This window comes from Petaurus breviceps, unplaced genomic scaffold (assembly GCF_028583685.1).
Source record: "Petaurus breviceps papuanus isolate PSGF00001 unplaced genomic scaffold, PetGlider_PUasm1.0 90740, whole genome shotgun sequence".
NCBI lineage: Eukaryota > Metazoa > Chordata > Mammalia > Diprotodontia > Petauridae > Petaurus > Petaurus breviceps.
In genome coordinates, this window is record NW_027187330.1 from 6,437,935 (window position 1) to 6,458,880 (window position 20,946).

General features: G+C 40.0%; 2 protein-coding genes across 5 annotated transcripts in view; one reads left to right on the forward strand and one right to left on the reverse strand.

Moving 5' to 3' along the window:
- Positions 1-661: 661 nt before the first annotated feature.
- On the reverse strand, positions 662-4,501 carry FAM170B (family with sequence similarity 170 member B). The gene is made up of 3 exons (XM_069067065.1): positions 4,384-4,501; positions 2,134-2,860; positions 662-755 (listed from the first exon to the last, which is right to left on the reverse strand). Exons 1-3 carry the CDS (start codon positions 4,499-4,501, stop codon positions 662-664), a joined length of 939 nt encoding a protein of 312 aa, XP_068923166.1.
- A 16,002-nt stretch (positions 4,502-20,503) lies between these two features.
- The window catches only part of VSTM4 (V-set and transmembrane domain containing 4), a 166,772-nt gene continuing 166,329 nt past the window's right edge, over positions 20,504-20,946 (forward strand). For 2 of the 4 annotated variants that reach the window (XM_069067244.1, XM_069067245.1), the window contains exon 1: positions 20,507-20,761. In XM_069067244.1, coding sequence (XP_068923345.1) covers positions 20,707-20,761 — 55 coding nt within the window. In that variant the 5' untranslated portion in view covers positions 20,507-20,706. Of the gene's footprint in view, positions 20,762-20,946 lie in introns of all 4 variants that reach the window. The other 2 variants (XM_069067243.1, XM_069067246.1) reach the window with 2 other exon arrangements.

Sequence of the window (20,946 nt, forward strand, 5' to 3'; positions counted from 1 at the left end):
GAATTTATTCCTTCCTCACCTCACCTGGTATAATCACTTATTTCCTTTAAGACTCAGCTGAAATACCACCTTCTTCTCTAAGTTTCCCCAATCTCCCCCTTCCATAATTATACTGTATTTCATTATCTTGTATTTATTTTGCACTTTTCTGCATATATGTACATGTGTGCATATTTATATGTGCACATATTTATACGTGTGCATATATTTATATATGTACATATGTGTATGTTTCCTCTTCTATTACAGATAAGCTTTTCAAAAATACACTGCTTCATTTTTTGTCTTTGTCTCACCACTACCCAGGACAGTGCTTAGTGTATAGTAGGCACTTGATAAATCCTTGTTGACTGATTGGTTGATTGCTGAGGGTTTTGAGATTGCAACTCAGAAATTGATCATCCATAATGAAAAGATCGTCATATCTTTAAAGCACCATTCTCACACACAAGAAATTTCCTAACATTTCACCCCCAATGACGCTCCTATTCCAGACAATGTTATAGAGTCAAAGTTTTACAAATGTCCCCTCTGTATTGTCATTACCCCTTTACTCCTTGCACCCTTTCCCTCTCCTCTTGCAGCTTTCTCATCTTCATTTCTTTTTTTGCCCTCCCTCTCTCTCACCTTTTCTTAACTTTTCTCTTCATTCCATTTTTTCTTAGCTCTGTTCTCGATCTCTGTGCTGATCCATTCCTTTGGAGACACCACAGGACTTCCTATGATGCTTCTCATTTGCTGTTATTGCTGGTAAGCTACAAGAGACAATAAAGACACATGTGAAACGGCTTTGGTATTCCCAAATCCTGGGAATCAGAGAGATCCTGTCAACATTTCTGCCATCGCATAAGCATATTCTTTGTGAATACCCCCTATTTTGGCCTGAACCCTGAAATGAGATGGGCACACTCTAATGAGAAAGACGTGTGACATTTGGAATTTCAAATGAGTCTACAGATCACTCATAGCAATAGAGAAATCCACAAGTAGAATTTCATGTCCATGTTAATAATTGGTGACATTTGGTCATTAAAAAAGGAAAAAAGTTATTTCATCAGCATCTCTTACCATTCAAGTTCTGGTAAGATTTGTTTTATTTTATTTGTTTTGTTTGTTTTGAGGCTTTCTTTGGTTGGCATGATGGAAAGAGAATGAGGGGGGAGAGGAAGATAAAAAGTTTGTCTGAATCTTTTGCCCAGTCAAAATCATCTGAGTTCTCAAAAGGTCAATCTAGTCTAATCTAATCGTATCTGATCCAGTTTTTGGCCATTGCTGAGACCCAAGTTCAAGGAGCATGAAATATCAAATGAAGGAAATAACAGAAATGACAGTCAGATAGAACAGACTGTTGCCTCAAGAAGGTCTTACTGTCTCTTACAGATATTGATGTTTTGCTCATTTATAATGATTAACACAAAGAGATTTTCTTCCCTTACCTCTGTGTACTCAAACCATTTCTGTCTGATCTTTAATGATGATTTAAGGAAAGAAAAGGTCCCTACCATATCATTTTTTAACCTACAATGCCAATTCAAGCGTTAAGCCCTGGGAGAGTCTAATGGACAGAGACCTTGTCTTGCTTCCCCCAGCACAATATCATGGCTATGAAAGCTACCATTAAGAATTTTTTGTTTCTCCATTAGACTTACTAGTTAAGTAGTTAGTTAGTTAGCTAGTTTTCCTGACATGGTTCCTTCTACTCTCCCTCTCCTCCTCCTTCCTCTCCCTTTTCCTCTCCTCTACCAACTTAGTCATCTTAAGGGAGTCCTGTGCTCCCTTACACTGAAATTTAAAGTATCTTCCTCTCAGCTAGCTGCTATTTTGAACCTGATTTCCCTGTAACCTGCTCAGTCCTCAGAGAGCTGACTATTAAGAAGGCTTCTTTCTCTACAACTTCCATGATCTTTAAGAAGTGTTCTTCCGTCCTCTCCTCTTTCCCTTTTTTCATCTCCTCATCCTCTTTTACTGTCTTCTGTCTTTCCACTTTCCTCTTCACTCTCCTTATTTATCCCTATGCTATCAGTTAAATAGGTGACTATGATAAATCAAGAATCATTGGAAAACTGGGGTGGCCCCAGGGGGTGTTATGATGGAAAAAGTCCCTGCTCCCCAGACACGTGACCTCCAGCTTACTGCTTGTCTCTTTGAGACCAAAACAGCATTTTATGGCACCTGTTAGGCTCACTACTATGGCCCTGATACTGGTCCTCCGGTGGTTGATCCAGCAATTGACTCTGAGACTGTCTTCTCTGAAGCATTTCCCGGTAGAAAATATGACAGCTGAAGCCCTCCTTGATCCCATGCTGGGCATGGTGTAAGAGGCCTTCCAAGTTGGGAAAGATCCTGCAACAGGCCAAGCAGCGGAGGCCATTGTTCGTGGTGATCAGCCAATCAGGTGTTTCCCTTATCTCCTGGGTACAGTCTGATGGTACTGATGTCTCAGGCTCTTCAGATTCCTGAAAGGCATCTCCTTCACAAGAATCAATCTCACTGACCAGATCACTAGTAGAAATACTTTCAAGGGGAAAGCTGGCCCTCCTCTGCCTCTCAGTGAATTCAGCCTCCCTTACTCGAGGTCTAATACCAATTGGCTCAAACCCAGACTCTGTCTCCCAGGCCACTGCCACACCCTGGACTGTTCGCACCCTGGTGTAAAAGGCATACGTGTTTTGCTGAGACTTGTTTTCTCCTGGGTTGGTTATTGAAGAGAAGCAAGAGTAATACTGTGAACGAGACTGGAGGGCTGAGGGTGTTCCACTCTTTCCCTGCTGACTCCGAGGCTTGGACTCTAAGCCAGCATCTTGGGCTCTGCTTATTGAAGATCCAGGGACAGGTGTGGATTCTTCTTCCTTCACATCTCCTACAGAACGAAAGTAAATGGTCATCAATTTCCTTTTGTGCAGTCAATCAGCTCACATTTATTATGTTTACTAAGTGCCTGACACTATGCTGAGCTCTGAGAAGACAACAAAAAAGAAAAAAATGATGCCCTACTCTCAAAGAGCTCACATCCTAACCAGGAGACACCATCTATGTGAGGCATTGAATCTAAGATGAATCCAATACAGAGTAGAAGAAAGTAGACTTATAAGGAAAGGTACTAGCTGCTACAGGGTAGGACTTCTGCAGGATGGGATGCTCGAGCTGCATCTTAAAGGAATCCAGAGGTTCTAAAACTAGGAGGTTAGATGAGAGAGGCATGGGGAACAGCCAGTACAAAGACAAGGAGGTGGGAGATGGAGGATTGCATACAAGAAGTAGCCAGTCGGTCAATGTGGTTGGGTCATACAGAGCATTTGTGGGAGTTATGTATTTAAAAAAAAGCTGGAAAGAAAGGAGGCAGGTGGTAAAGAGTTTTAGATAACCCTCATATGACTTTATATTTGATCCTAGAGGTAAGAGTGAGGCTGCTAGGAGGTGCCATACATAGCACACAGAGCCCTAGAACTGGACTCAGAAAGCGCTGAGTTCAAACACAGTTTCAGACATATATTTATTGTCGTGAATAGTGGTGGTAGTAGTAGTAATAGTGTGGACTCAAGTTCAGGCCTTTGTGATTCCAACACCAGACTTAATGAGAAGACAGGTACTGATGCTGGTGTGTCGTACATGAGTTCTCTCACCAGACTTAGACTCAAGGGACCCTCTGTCTTATATTTGCTTTCTGGATAATTTTGGAAAATTCACTTTGCTTTCCTAAGCCTCTGTTTCCTCATCTGGAAAAAGAGGGAAATAATTTTACCTAGCTCACAGGGTTGTGGTGAAGATCAGATGACACAATGTATGTAAAACTCTTTGCAAACTTTAAAGTACAATTTTAACATGTATTGTTTATCTATTATGGTTATTGATGGTGGTGATATGGATCTTATTTCCTATTGTCATTGTTGTTGTTGTTATTATTGTCATGCAAAGCCTCATGTGAGTATCAATCTCCTCTTCCACACTTTTGACTAAGGCAGGGGTGGAGAACCTGTGGTCTTGAGGCCACATGAGACCCTCTAGGTCCTCAAGTGCAGCCTTTGACTGAATCTAAATTCTAAAGAACAAATCCTTTTATTAAGGGAGAATTTGTTCCGTGCAGTTTGGACTCAGTCAGAGGGCAATCCTTGAGGACCTAGAGGACCACATGTGGCCTCAAGCCACAGGTTCCCAACCCCTGGACTAAGTAAACTAACCTGTATCACAACTGAAATTTCAGCTAAGGAGTAAATTCTTAAATTTATGTGTGCAAAAAGAATGCATCAATGGCTCTACCCAGATGATATTATGAGAACTGCTCTCCTAAATTTTGTCATAAAATCTTTCAAAAGGGTAGAATTCAATGTCTTTCTTTCTGTCCCTGACATCCTAGAAAAGCAACCTCTTCTCTGGCCTTCTTACCTGCCTGCTCCCAAAAAGGCACCCAGCTCACATCATCCAATTTCTTGGCAGGTTGGCATGGAGCCTTGCTATAGGGAGGATCCTTCTCATTCCCAGTGTCAACATAATGGCGTTTCATGATTAGCAAACTAAATAACCCTTGGCAAGGTCCTTAAAATCACCTGGTTCCCTTCTTCCCTGCTCTAAGTGGGTTATCGGTGTTCTTGTAGTTGGTGGTGGGTTTGTCTCTGTTCCAAATATGTTGACTCACAAGGATGGACCCAGGCAGCAGCTCTCAGATCTTGCTTCAGTCTGAGCAGCTGTTAGGGTCCAAATGGTCACCAAGGCCCCTGAAGAGTTCTGTGACATCATCGATGACATGGGATGGTTCTGGGACCACAGGTGGGAACAGACATGGCAACAGCAGAAGCAATCCACCTCAGTCAAGAGGCAAACAAGCATTTACCAACTTGATTTCAGGCTTCCATTTATAAGGAAGATACACACATACCACTAAAACATAACCTGTGATCCCACAATAACAATACAAAAGTGGCTCATGATTTGAAAGACAAATGAATGAATGGATAGAAAAATAGATAATGAATGAATAAGAATGCACAAATGAATGAGTAAATCTGGTAGATGGAAGAACAGATGAATGAATGAACAGATTAATGAATAAATATATATAAGGAAATAAATGGATGATAAATAGGTAGATATCAATGCTAAATGAATGATAACAGAAAGAAAAGAAAAAAGAAGGAAAGAAAGAAGAAAAAAGGAAGGAGAGAATGGGCTTGTTCTCCATTTTCCAGAGTATAATATCCTAATTTATGGACCTTCACATAGATTTTCATAACAATCCTTTAAGATAGATGTAATACTAAGATTAGATGTACTAATATGCTTCATTTACAAATTAAAAAATGAAGATCTAAAGATATTAAATAATTTACCTAAAATCACACAGTTTTTAAGGCAAAGCTAAGACTTGAACCCAGATCATCTAACTCCAAATTTAATGCATACATCATATTGCTTAAATAATTGGATGTTATCCAATGATTGATGGGTAACTAAGATAATATGTTATATAAACCTCATCCTGATTAATCATTTTGAGCTCTTTTCCTACACCTTTTATTAGCAGCCCTAACACGTTAGAACCTATGAAATACAAAGTAATTGGGAGGAGAGAAGCACCTGGGGGAATCAAGAAAGGCTTCATGTAAGTGTTGGCTCTCAAGCAAGGTCTTGAAAGAGTTAAGAGTTCCAAGGGGGAGTGGAAGAGGGAATACATTTTAGGAACAGGAGACCACTTTAGCAAAAGCATGATGCCAGGAGATGAATCGTTGTGTGTGAAAAACAGCATCATAGATTATCATAGGGCTGGATAGGTAGATTGGGGCAGGTTTTGATAGAGATAAGGATAGGAATTGGACCTGTATTTTCATTGGTCTAGGGAACTCCTAGGTGAGGAAAATCCCTCTACCAAAGAAACTCAGCAACTTCTCTTCCATATATATTTTTAATTGCTTATAGTTCTGAGAAATAAGTGACTTGACCAGTTTTATATAGTCAGTAATGTGTCAGAGACAGGACAAATCCAGTAGTTCTGATTCTGAGGCCATCTCTCCATCCATAGGCTATGCAAACAGGAGAGTTTCTCTTTGATCCCATTGGCATTTGTTGAATAGAAGAGAGGCATTATCAGACCCATACTACAGGAAAATTATTTCCCTAGGTTAAGGCACTGTGTTTCTATTAAGCCAACTCAATATTGTGCTAAATTTTTTAGGTGCTGCATCATACTATTGGCTCATATTAAACTTGCAGTCAATTAAAACCAGATTTTTTCCCACATGAACTGCTGTCATGCCAAGCCTCCTCTATCTTATATTTCTACTGTTTTTTACACTTATGGAGAAGATGGTTAACAGTGTCTAATGAAGAAGAAACGTAAATGAGAATGAGACAAAAGATCATTAGGTTTAGCAGTTCAACTATCATTGAAGGGTTGGTTTAGTAGAATGGTAGGTTTAAAGGCTAGAACTATGAGGGTGAGGAAATGAAGTCATGAGCAGAGATAGAATAACTCTTTCTAGGAGCTTAACATTGAAGTAAGGGAGGGAAAATATCTTGATAGTGGGATTAGGAAAAGTTGTTTTTTGTTTGCTCTTAGGATAGAGAAAACTAAGAATGTTTCCAGACAGTGAAGAAAGAGCTAGTATATAGGGAGAGTTTGACCTTGAGAGATTGGGGATAAAAATTATCAATAGGGTAAGCTCTCATAGGAGAAACAAAGTCATGGGATCAAGGATTTAAGTAAAGTGGAAATATTTTCATTGGTGAGGCAGGCCACCAAATTGTCTGAGAGTCTAGCAAAGGAGGAGAAGATGGGGAAATGTTTGAACAATTTCTGAGGTGTGGAGACTGGGGGATGAGGGGACCTAGAACAAATTGCTGAAATATCATTGAAATAGAAGTACAGATCATGTGGAGAGAGAGAGAGAGAGAGAGAGAGAGAGATGGGGGTGAAGGTGGAGTTCGGGGCTTGAAGAGAGAAGAAAAAAGTTTGGAAAAGCTAGGTTTGCTATTCATTTGTGAGGACTCAACTGAGATGAGCAGGAATATGGAGTGAACCTCTAATGTACTGCTGGTGTAGTTATAGATTAATCCAATCATCCTGAAAATAAATGTGGAATTATGTCTCAAAAATCATTATACTGTGCATACCCTTTGATAGTGACACTAATAGGTTTATAAACAAAAGAGATCAAAGACAGAAGAAAAGGACCCATATATTAAAAAATACTCAGAAATTAAGGGGATGCCTATTAATTGGCAAATGACTGAACTATAGTATATGAGGAATATTATTGTGCTATTAGAAATGATGAAAAAGATAGTTACAGAGAAATCTGGGAAGATTTCTACAAACTGATGCAGAGTGAAGTGAGCTGAACCAGGAAAAAAATTGTAAAATAACAACAACATTGTGAAGACAAACAGCTTGAATAGACTTAAGAACTTTGATAAATACAATGGCCAGTCATGATTCCAGGGGACTAATGATGAAGAATGCTACTTTCCTCCTGACAGAAAGGTGATGTACTCGAGGCAAATGAGGCAAGTTTTTACACATGGCTAATGAGGGAGCTTGACTGAATATTTGTTACTAGGGTTTTTTGTTTGTTTTTCTTTTTCAATGGCTAGAGAATAAGAGATTGGAGGAATATGAAATAAATATAGGTCAACTGAAAAAAATCAAAAAGCATAATTTTTAAGTTTGTAGAACTTAATTATAGTGGTTTTGTGACTTCCTCTAGCAGCATTTAATGACTCAGGCTTAAGAACAAATACTGAGGATAAGCCAGGATTAAGAAGTTTCATTTGCTAGATGACTATCTATTATTTTGTATGGATGTCCTAAAGACTCTGGTCTTGGCCTTTTTTTCTTTTCTCTCTACATTTTCTACCCTGGTGACCTCATAAGTTACTATGTGGTCAATAATTATCTCTAATCGTATAGTTTGGGAATATAATTTCCTCCCAATTTGCCAATATCTAGGTACTCTTGCTGGGATGTCATGGTACTACCCAACCTCTTTTCTCAATATTTTTTGGAAGCAGCCTTGGGTAATTTAAATGATCTATTGGGATGGAGGATCAATCAGGGAAGAAGCAGAAGTGATCCCTTGAAACCTCACACTCAGAAAGTGTTGGTATGAGTAGGAGATACATCCAGTTGCTTGAGGAAAGAAGAAAACAATAGCTATTCACCATAAGCCTACATGAAATTAATTGACAAGGGCATGCCTTCATGGCAAGAAAGAGATATTCCCAAAACTACTCATACTATTGCTTGATTTTGAGGACTGTGAATACCATATGCAAAAGAAGGCTGAAGATTAATGTAGGTATGGATTTGATGGAGGGAGGATTAAAAATCATAGCCAGCATTTATATAGTGCTTTAGGGTTTGTAGAATGCTTTACAGATTTTATTCTCTCAACAACCATGGGAGATAGGTGCTAATATTATCTCCATTTTACAGATGAGGAAACTAAGGCAGATAGTAGTTACATGCTTTGCCAAGAATCATGTAGCTATTAAGTGTCTGAGGTCACATTTGAACTTGAGTGTTTAATCCATTGCACTACCTCATTGCATGGAACTGATTTTTGAAAAATCACTCAGTTATAGGTCCATATAAGTCAATTTAAAGAGTTGATCCCGGGGTGGCTAGGTGGCACAGTGAGTAGAGTGCTGGCCCTGGAGTCAGGAGGACCTGAGTTTGGATCTGGCCTCAGACACTTAACACACACACACACACACACACACACACACACACACACACACAACCTAGCCGTGTGATCTTGGGCAAGTTACTTAACCCCAATTGCCCTCCAAAAAGCCAAAAAACCAAAACCAAACAAAAAAAAGAGTTGATCCCCTAGAAAAGGAGATGATTACTACTTATTAAGGGAGAAGAGAACTGCCAATTAGAGAGAAAAGTGAAAATAAAACTGGAGGAAAGATGAATTTCCAAATTCTTGAGACCAGTGACAAGAGTCTGGAATGAAGGAGGGCCTTTGGAAAAGAGAGCTCAAGAGTAGCAAATAGTGACTACAGAAGACAGCAAGATGCCTGCCTCCTCCTAGGAATAGTTGCACTGGAGCAATGGAGGAAGACAGTGACTGGAAACACTATTGAGGAACAATTTCTGTGTTTGTTGAGAGCATCAGGACACAAACATTTCTAGAAGCACACAAAAGAGTACAGAAGGAAAAACTATGGAGGGAAACCCCAGTCGGTAACAAGCTCACTGCACCAATCCGTATTCCTTTTCAGTCATTTTTTAGCAGTGTTGGATGCTTTGTGACCTCCTTTAGGGTTTTATTGGCAGAGATACCCAAGTTGTTTGTTGCTTCCTTCTCCAGTTCATTTTACAGATAAGGAAAATGAGGCAAATGGGGTTAAGTGATTTGCCTGGTGCCATATAGCTAGTAAGTGTCTGAAGGGTGGATTTGAACTCACAAAGATAAGTTTTCCTGACTCCACTTTACCACTTAGCTGGCCCCATGTGAAGCCCTATCAATCAATAAGTCATCGTGTTTAAGTGTCTACTATATACCAAGAACTGAAGGTACAAATTTAATGAGTGATACAATCCTTACAAGAAACATATATTCTAATAGGGAAGGCATATATGGAATTAATATAAAGAAAATAAATACAAGTAAGTACACGGCAGTTTGAAAGAAAGTTCAGTCGAGATCAGGAAAGGCTTTTTGTAGAAGGTAATGCTTGATCTGTCTATTGAAGGAAGATGGGGATTTTGTGACATGACAGTGAGGGAGAGGGGATGCCAGTCATGGAGGGAAGCCAAAGTATGAGCACAGAGATGAGGGATGGAGCTTTGTGTGTGAGGAAGAGAGAGAAAGATGTTTTGGTTGGATTGTAGAGCATGAGAGGGAGAGTCATGCCTTGTCATATATCAGATTGTACTGATCTCTTGGGTATGTTTGTTTCCTGGAATGTATCATTGATTTCTACAGGCTCAGATCAGAGTCCTACCAATCTGCTTCCATTAACTTTTAAGTAATTTCAAATTCTGAGCCTTGTGAACCTGAGCTCTTATAAAGTGAGCTACTGATTATTATCAGATTGGTATCAGACGTTGAAGTTTCCAGGCCATCTGGGTAAGCCTATAATAAAGAGAATTGGGAGGTCCACAAAGTATATGTGGGCCTTTTATGTGAGGAGGGAGCCTCTCACACAAGATCTAAACACAGAAAACTTCAAATTCTACATGTGTAGATTTCCTCTTTCTTCTGAACTCTCAGTCCCACATCACCAATTACCAACTAAACATTTTCAGCTGGATTTCTTATTGACATCTCAAACTCAACTTGCCTAAATCAGAACTCATATTCCCTCCTAAAACTTTCCCTTTCTCCAGATTTCCCCTTTCTGTGTGGGCACTACCATTTTTTCCAGGCCCCCAAAGTTTCAACTTTTCTTTTTTTCTCAGTCCTTCCCTTTCCCCTTCCCCATATCTATTTATTGAACAAGCCCCATTACTTTTATATCCACAGCATGTCTAAAATATATCCCTTCCTCTCCAATTACCTGAACACAGCCTTAGTTAAGAAATTCATTCTCTCCTTTCCAGAATATTATAAATGCATCACTCTTGTTTTTCTTTCTTCAGATCTATCCCTTATTCACTCTTCCACAAAGCTACCATAACAATCTCCCTAAAGCCCTGTCTGACCTTGCCACTCACCTGCCCAAAGTCCGTCAGGTCTTCCTATTGGTCCCAGAATGAAATACCCCCATCTAGTTCCAGCCTAATTTACTGACCTCATTTCTCATTACTCACTTTTACTCATTCTATGTTCTAGCCAAACTTTATAATTTATAATTATAATCTGTTCTTTTCATTTCTGTCGTTTAGGCTTTAGAGCCCTCTGTCCTTCCCATAGGAAGCCTTTCCTGGCTGTCTCAGTGCTCTCATCCCTCATATTACCTTGTATTTTAGGTAAATATTTTTTTTATCTCCACATACATTGTGACAGTAGAAGATAAACTCCTTAAGTCCAAGAATTGTTTTTCTTTCATGGCATAGTGAATAGACAGCTCTCCTTAAAGCCAAAAAGCAATGCTTTAGACACATTTAAGCAAGTCAACATTCTCAGCACTCTAGGCAATTCTTTAGAGAAGGCATCCATCCACTTGCATTGGTAGAGAGAATTTCCTTACTTGGGGATTTGTTATACCTATAGCTATAATGAAATCACAGGTTCAATCCCTATCCCCAGTGCTTAGTCCCATGTTTTATACATAATAAGAGTTTAATATGTATTTGTAGAATTGAATTGATTTTAAATAAAGGGAGCAATTTAAATTGTTGGGTGGGACAAGATTCTGTGCCTCTTTGGACTGCTTCAATAAACAAGAGGCAGGAGAAAGGTATAAAGAGCCAAGAGGGGATAGGGGGTGGTGGTAATGGTGGAGTTATCAAGAAATGTGGAGGGTAAAGATGCAACTTTGTTCTTCTACTCAAGCAGTACGCCGTCTAGTGATATGGAGAAAAAAGAAACTTGGAAGTTGAGATTCAAGTCAAGGCTACAATTTTCAATATGAAATTAAGCTTTTAGATCCACGTTAGGATAGAAGAATGTCAGAAATGGAAAGGACCACAGAGGTATCTAGTTGAGTCCTTTTTTAGCATGTATGTGTACATGCATATAATTCATAAAAGCTACATACAATAAAACTAAAAGATATATTTTGGAGGAAGAGGGCATGAGCTGTTGAGAAGAATCAGGCAAGGCTTCATTTAGAAAGTATTGTGTGAGCCTTAGATTCTAATTCACTTATGCTATCTGGAGCACTCAAGAAAAAACTTGGAACCAATGTGATGATCCCTTGAGATATTCACTGTTTTTCATTTTCCTCCCTTTGTTTTCCCTTTTCCAGGATACTGGGTTGTCCTTAGGTTCTTTGAAAACAAAACATAGTCTTAAAACAGAAATTTTTATCATCATTCCGACTCAACTATCATTTAAGGAACTATAAGCCTGGCCCCTATGTCCATGGTCACCGGAGCAGCAATTATCACTAAGGAGATTCTACAAACATTCTGTGCCTAAATTGATGAGAGATAGGCTTGGCTCTAGGGAAGGGCTTCTTAACCTGGGGTCAGTGAACTTAAAAAAAATGCATTTTGATAACTGTATTCCAATATAATTAGTTTCCTTTTGTAATTCTACGTGTTTTTAAAAATTTTACGCATTTTGGAAGGGGAACCATTAGCTTGACCAGATTGCCAAAGGGATCCATTACACAAAACTGATCAAGCATCTTTGCTTTATAAAAAATGGATAGGAGGGGGCAGCTAGGTGGTGCAGTGAATAAAGTACCAGCCCTGAAGTCAGAAGGATCTGAGTTCAAATCCAGGTTCAGACACTTAACACTTACTAGCTGTGTGACCTTGGTCAAGTGATTTAACCCCAATTACCCTACCTTCCCCCCTCCAAAAAAAAAAAAGACAAAAAAATTGGATAGGAGAGGGCCAAAGTGGCTGGAGGTAGAGAGGTGTGATTTATATACATATATGTTCATACATAATGTACACATGTATACATACACACACATATTTGGAATTAGGGTGAACCTCAGAGACCATGTAATCTAACACAAACCTGAACCATGAATCCCTTCTAATGTATATAGTAATATATCATATCTAATATATACACACACATGTATATATGTATATGTACATACACAATATGTATCTGTGTGTATGTGTACATATGTATATATAGTACCAATATCACCTTCATCTTTAACATTTCTTATGTATAACAGGTCAGCAAACTGGAGATCATAGGCCGAATCTTGTCCACTGTCTGTTTTTGTATGCCTTAGGAGCTAAGAATAGCTTTACATTTTTTAAAAAGCAGGCTAGATTTGGCCTTCTGGCTGTCATTTGCCAACCTCTTATTATAACATCAGACCACAAGCGTGACCAATGAAGCCAACCTGGAAATGCCTTTTATATATTGTAAATAGAGCCTATCATGTTTATATTATCATTTTTTTTGCCTGCAAGAAGGAATATAGATCCCATTTTTTTCAGCTTTTAGGGAGAAAGATATTATCTGTAATCTTACAACTGATGACATATTTCCCTTTTCTTCCATAGGGCTCTGTACAGGAGGCTTATGTTTTCTCCCTTATCATTTCCTCATCAGTCATTATTGAAAATAGTTCGAATTTAGAGGTAGAAGACTCTTTTCAGACATTTTTTTTCAGTTGTGTCTAACTCTTCATAATCCTATTTGGGGTTTATTGGCAAAGATATTGAATTGATTTGCCATTTCCTTCTCCAGATCATTTTACAGATGAGGAAAGTGAGGCAAACAGGGTTAGGTGACTTGTCCAGGGTCAGACTGGAGGCCAGATTTGAACTCTGGAAGATGAGTCCTTCTGACTCCAGGTCTGGCACTCTATCAGCTATGCCAACTTGGGTCAGTCTCTTGGGACCTCAGTTTTCTCTGGTATACAATTAGAAGGCTGAACTAGATGGCCTTAGAGGCTTGAACCAAATGTAGATCCCTGACAGGTTTAAACCCCACAACTGTCACTTACTATCTACGTGAACTTGGGCGATCATTGGCTCTCAAAAACTTGGGTCTCATGTTCCTCATTTGATAAAATGAAGGTGCTGGGGAAAATGGCCTCAGATTCCTCCAGTTGGCATGTAGAGCACTCAACTTGGAGGCAGAAAAGATTCTATTTCAGATCTTGCCTCAGAAACTACCTGTGTGATCTTGGGTAAATCACAATTCCAATCTCAGTTTTCCTCACTTAAAATATGGGGACCATAATAACACCTGCCTCACAGGGTTGTGAAAATCAAAGAAGATAACAAATGTTAGGCACTCTGCAAAACTTAAAGAGCTATGTAAATACTAGCTTTTATTTCAATACCATGTTCTTTTTTTCATATTTCTCTTTTTTAGTATTAAAATATGTGACTTCTCTTAGTCCAAAAATACTACAAAGGGATAAGGAGGCAGGAAAGAATCTTGTAAAATGAATTATACAAATCTAGATGAAGTAGACAATGAATCCAAATTTCTTTTTCAGGAATAGAGGAGGGAAGCATTGGTTATTTTTATTTTTTTTTGTACTATAGGTAGAGAAAATGTTAATGAGAATCAAAATCATCATTCTTCTTTTGTTAACATAACATGTTACCAAAACTTCGTACCCCAAAGAGAAGGCAATCCTATTTGTTCTCTAAAAGTTACAGGCCTTTATGGGCTAGGTATTCTTGACTCTAAATACATATCTTTTGATTTCTGGAATATCATATTACAAGTCTCCCATTGCTTTATGATTGTAGCTACTAAATCATTTTTTTGCTCCTTAATGTGACTCTTTGGTACTTGAATTCTTTCTGATTCTTGTAGTATTATTTTTTTTTGACCTGGAAGTTCTGGATTTTGACTATGATGTCTAGAAGTTTTCCTTTTTGGGGTTTCTTTCAAGAGGTGACTAGTAGGTTTATTCTATATCTCTATGATTCTAAGAGATCTTAGTAATTTTCTTTTAAAGTTTCTTGAAATATGATGTCTAGGATATATTTTTCTTTTGGTCATGGCTTTCAGATGGTCCAATGATTCTTAAATGTTTTCTCCTTGACTTTTTTCCAGGTCAGTTGTTTTTGCTGTAGGATACTTTAAACTTTCTTTTCTTTTTTAATCCTTTGACTTTGTTTTAATATTTTTTGTTGTATCATGGATACATTGGTTTCAGTTTGTTCCATTCTAATTTTTAGGGAGTTTGTTGCTTGGGAAAAAGTTTTATTCCTTTTGTATCAATCTCTTAATTCTCTTTTGATAGCTTTATTTCATAGTTCTTATTTCTTTTCCATTATTTCCTCAAGCTCTGTCATTTCATTTATATAGAAATTTGGTAACTCTTTAAAAAAACTCTTGCTTTATTTCTTCCCAGGAATTCTAGATTCTAGTTGAGTTTGTGCTCATGCTGTGTGTGTGTGTGTGTGTGTGTGTGTGTGTGTGTGTGTGTATGTGTGTGTGTGTGGAGTGGTGGGGGGAGGGTTGAAATTTTGCTTTTAGGTGTTTTGGAGTCATTTTCTACCTCTAAGTTTGTGCCTTGAGCATCCCTTCTGTCGTAATAGCTCTTTATAGTAGGATGCTTTTTTGTTTGTTTGCTCATTCTCCAAGCCTACATTCTGACTCAAGCCTTGGTAATAGGGCTAGGCTATGCTGCACTTATGGAAGAAGGTCTGGGCTGATTCTGTTGTTGTTTTCTTGGAGTATAGACAGTTGTGTTATTGTAGGATCTGCAGGATAGAGTGGAGAACTACAAGCTTTTAGTGGTGTAATCCAGGGCAAAGTCTGATTGATGCTCTTCGAGTTGTGTTTTGGTCAAAGCAATGGTAGAAGACTGCTGGACTCAGTCTCTACCAGCCAGCTAGAAAATTCTGCTGGTTCAGAATAGCAAAACTGGAGGCTCCCATTTGGTCTAGGATGCCTGCCCTGGTTATTCCTCTGTAGACTCAGCTAGATTCTAGAACTGAGATTCAGACCTGAGGGCTAAGCCAAAACACTGTTGCTTGCTTCCGAATTTCCTCCTTTGGCAGTAGACTGCCCAGGGCCTTCCTACCTGGGAATGCCACTCCCATGCATAGATCCCCTTCTCAGTCTGCCCTGGGTATGTGGCATAGAAGTGGACAACAAAGCTTCCAGTTGTTCCTGTCCCAGGTCCTCTGTATGAGCCTGGGGATGCCCCAGTATGGATATGAAACTTCCTCTTACCATGATGCATAGCCTTTCCCTGGGCAGTGGAGTGCTCCATACACCATGTGCTTCCTGCACTGGTCCCATAGACTTCTCTGTCTGACTCCCTAGGCTGACCTGGACTGAACAAAGAACTCACTGTGACCTTTTCTGGTTTTCCCCATCAGTATTCAGTCTGGCCTTATTTTCTAGGTCTGTTTAGAGGAATTTGGTAGACAGAAGCTCAGCTGCATTGCTTCCTAGTATCTACCATCCTGACTGTACCTCCTCATTACAGGCTTTTCTAAGGTGTTCTGAGTCTTCTTTTAAAACTGTTTACTCCTGGTAATTCCAAATGTCCATATCTCACTCTCATGAACTTGTAAGTCTATTCCATATCATACACAACTTTTTATTCCTATCTCATAGTAGGTTCATAAAAATTTGAATTTCTTTTTTTGGAGAGGGGTCCAAACCTACCAAAGTATTGGAGAAAAAAAATCTCTACGTTTTGTCAAATCTTTTTAAAAGTCAGATTCAAGTCTGGTGCTGAAAACAGTCCAAAGGGTCAGGGAGCGGTAGGCAAAAGAAGAGTTACTTTACTTAAACTGTCTGATTGTAAAGTGCGCATCATGTGTATGTTGCTTTTGGTTAGGATACATGGTGGGCTCTTTAAAGTCCGAAAAGATAAAATTGTCAAGTGCTTATGAAAGTTTGCTGCCACACTGCTTTTGGCATCCAGTGAAATATGGAGAGAGGCATAGTGTGGCACTATGTGGAAACAAAAATGACTTCAGTCAGGAAGATCTGGATTCATATCCTGTCTCTTGACATATAGTGACTGCATGACCCTTAACTGCTCAGTTAGGGACTTTTTAGGACTATAAGTTGCTGAGCAGCTGCTGATCTGAATTGATAGAGGAAGTAATAATAATACTAAGTAGTATGTTTATAATGCTTTAAAGTCTTTAAAGTGTTTTACAAATATCTTATTTTCAGTCTTATAAAAACTGAGGGAGGAAGGTGCTATTATTATCCTCATTTAATAGATGAGGAAACTGAGGTGGACAGAGATTAAGAATCACACAGTATCTGAGGCCAGATTTGAACTCAGGTTCAGTACTCTAAACACTGAGCCACATACTCGCTTCCTCATCAGGATCTTCCTATTATATGGAAATCACAGGTTCTGTTAAACACACACACACACACACACTCCCAACCTAGAAAGCATATAGCCTATAAAGCCATGACATGATGCTTCTTAAATCTGCAAAGAACACACTTTGTAATCACAGAGAAGAGGACCCTAGACAGTGTCTAGCTCATTCCCTTGACTTCATTTTCCTCCCTTGAGGAACCTGAGTATTAGAGAGATAAAATCTGTTTCCTAAAATAATGTTAGAGCCAAGACAAGAACCCAGCATCCCTGACACCAAGTTCAGCTATTTTTCCAAAGAAAATCCAAGATATTTCCTGATTATTTTCCTACCTCCATTATGAAATGGTACTTTTAGACCTGTCATTTTATCTGTGAAAGGAACTCTTTGCATGTAAACACTGCAGGTCCAAAACCTATCTCTAACTTACAGTTACAGCTAATATATACCAAGACAGGACTTCAGTTAAGGTCTATGTGAGTTCAAGGTCAACCCTCTCTTCCACTCTCACACCTTCCCTCCCAGTCATGGAATACAAGACCCAAAATTGGAATTAACTGAAATGGGAATTTGTTATCAAAGCTATTTGTGGGTTATTCTATAATAGACCTGTTATTTACTCTCTTTCCAATTCCATGAACATTTATTTTTTTAAATTTTTAAAAATTAATTTGTTTGTTTACTTTTAGTTTACAAGATTCAATTCCACAATTCCTTGAGTTTCACATTTTGTCCTCCTCCCTCCCCCATGAACATTTATTAAACAACTTCAGCATGCCATGTTTGTGTCAGTCCATGAGAAAATAGAGACTTGAAACAGTTTTGCTGCTGGGCAAGTTTATATCCCTTCAGGGTAGCAACATAACAGAAAAAAATGCTTATAGGCAACTGTAATAGTAATGGAATTTAAAGATCCCCCTGTATTGGCTTGGTTTTCAGATTGATTGTGTTAAAACCCAGAGTTTGTGAATCCCACTTGTGGGATTGATGTGAAAAGAGAGTGCTGAACTGGGAGGAGCTGGTGACATAAATTTAGAGGCACAAGCAAAGAGAGAGGCAGAAGAACTTTTTGGAAGCAACCTTTTGGAGGCAGAGAGAGACAGAGAGGATTGCTGAGGGCTGGTTTGAATTGCCTGGGACTTTTGAGAGCTGCCACCCAGAGCTGCCAAGGACTGAGGAGACATGGCTGTTATGCCGGTACTTTGTCTGTCTGTTTTGATGTTGTTTTGCCAGATTTGTTCACTGGTGAAAGACAGTCCTGTTGTTGCAGAGGTCCAGGAAACTTGCTGTTGGTTCAGAGCTCCTGAGACTGTTCTGCAGACAGAGAGTGAATTGTGCCCACTGGTGAAGGACAGTGCTGTTGTTACAGAGGTTCTGGAACCTTGCTGTTGGTTCAGAAGCCCTGAAGGAAGATTTTCTTGTTGTATGTTTACAGAAATCCTGGAAGAGGCTTTTGCTAATGTTTTCAGGGGTCCTAGGACTGTTCTGCAGACAGAGAATGAATTAATGAAGACACTAGCAATGTATCTTGTGGCCTTGCTAAGCTTTGTCTCCCCAGGAACAAAGATTGCTGAGAACTTGCCTTGGGTCAAGATAAAGAAAAGACCTCTCTGGGTATTAAATGCTGTGCTTAAGGTTGTTATAACTCTGGGGTAGATTCAGTTGTGATCCAAGGGTGGGGAACTTTTGACTTTTTTGTGCTCTGTGATTGAACAAATGAATGTACTTTACTAATGATTGGAAACTAATCTCCATTTGAGCAGAAGGGCTTTGTGTCTGACTAAATGAATGTATTGCCTAGGGGTGGAGTAATATTTAGAAGAGGGACTTTGTGAGTGATTAAATGAATGTAATGTTCAGGGGTGGAGTAGCACTTGATTGAATTATACTTGGTGAATGCTGTATTTTGAATTATGCTATATTTTGATTTTCTCTGTTCTTAATTTGTCACTGAATAAAATGGAGAGCACCTATGCTGGTATTTTGAACCTTGGGAAGTTGCCTTTGCTTGGCATTACTTACAGTAGCATGTTATAGTAAAACTTTGTAAACATTCATTCAATATATCCTGTAATGATAACAGTTATATAGCACTTCAAGGTTTATAAAGCACTTTGCATATATTATCTTATATGATCCTAACCCTATTAGATGCTATTACTTCCATTTTATGAATGAGGGAATCGAGACTATTGGAAGTTAAGTGACTAGTCCAAGGTTATATAGCTAGTAAGTGTATGTGTCAGGACTTGATCAGATCTTCATCTATGTGCTGTGGTAGGCAACCCAGACAGATACAAAATTTACATAATACAGCATCCCAACATTTTTTGGGGGGGGCAGTGTTGGATCCTGACTGTCAGGTTGGGGAACCTCCACCATTGCAATCTGATGTGCAGAACAGCAATACAATTGGCTGTAATTCTAGTCTTTGTGGACTGGGGGTACTGAAATTAAGTTAGTGTCCATGGTCACACAGCATGTGGCCAGAGGCAGGATTTGAATCTAGTTCTTCCTCCCTTTATACACTATTTTATTGTTCAGTTGTTTCAGACTCTTCATAACCCCATTTGATGATTTGGTGGCAAAGATACTGGAGTGATTTGCCATTTCCTTCTCCAGCTAATTTTACGGATGAGGAAGCTGAGGCAAACAGGGTTCAATGACTTGCCCAGGGTCACACAGCTAGTAAGTGTCTGAGGTTGGGTTTGAACTCAGGTCTCCTGACTCTAGCCCTGGGGTGGATACTAACCACTGCTCCACCTAGCTGCTCCTTTTTGACCTATAATAAATCTTTATTAAACTGCCTTCTTTAGTTTACTCATGTTTCCAGCTCCTGACTTAGGAGCTTGGAACTGAGGCCAGGCTCAGTCTCCTGCTGCACTTTTGGGTGTAGTAGTTAGCTTTCAATATCCAAGTAGATAATTTACACTCGTATCCCATCCCCACTGGCCTACACAAACACAATTTTGTGTCCTTGTGATCCTTGGCTCAAGGACTTGGTTTAAAGTTAGGAGATAATAGTGAGGATGAACAGTTCCTGAGCGTCCCATAAACTTCTCAGTGTGTTCTGGCAGCCCTTCATCAGCCCTCACATTCCACCACGAAGAAAAGCTGAGTTTTTCCCAGGCAGTGATGTGGACTCACCTCTCCCTAACTCCACAAACACCTGGGCAGGGAAAGAACCTGCTAATTCCACAATTCCCAAACTTACCTCCGGGAGAGAGGGAAGGTCTATTCTAGAGTATAGCTTAACTTCACCCATGTCTTAAGAGGGGAATGCGAATTGGATGACAGAAGGTCCTCCCCGCAGTTGTTCACTGACCATCACAAAAGAGCTTTTGTGCCCAGAGACGGCAGATCCTGAGTGATGGACAGTTCATCAGTGCGGAACCCACTCTCATTGTGCCAGACACAGCAGCTGTGATTGAGGATTAAATGCTCTATCTCGACCTCATCTCCCACAAAAGTTCTAGGCACTGCAACCCCTACTTCCCCCCCTTTCAATAGCAAGTGGTGGTGGGGAGGGAAAAGGAAACTTTCCAAATTGTTGGGAGTGCAGGAAATTGTACACATTAGGGCAAGGGAAGGAGGAGGAGAGAGTAGGGAAGAGAAAAGGAGGGGAGAAAATAGGAGGAGGGGAGAAAGGTAGGGAAAGGAAGGGAAGGAAAAGGAGGAGGAGAAAGGGAGGCCGGGGAGAGAGAAGGGAGAGGAGGCGTGCGTGGGGGGAAAGGGGGTGGGGAGGGAGGCCAGAGGAGGCGGCAGGAGGAGGGTTCGCGTCCCTCCCGTCGGTCCATCCGAGGGAGGAAGCTGCAGTGCTTCTCCTCCAGTCCCGCTGGGCAGTGGATGGGGAGATGCGGCTCCTGGCCTTGGCCCTGGCGTTTCTGGCGGCTCGGGCTCCGGTCCCGGGTAAGCGGGGCAGGGGCAGGGGCAGGGGCAGGGGCAGCGGACTGGGGGCGGCGCAGTGGCGGCGGGGCAGCCGGCCCAGCGCGGGAGCAACTTGCTGGAGTAACTTTGGCAGCCGAGGCTCCAGGCTTTACCCGGAGCGGCTCTTGGGCGCCTCTTTGCCGGGATCTGGAGAGCTTGGAGTGGGG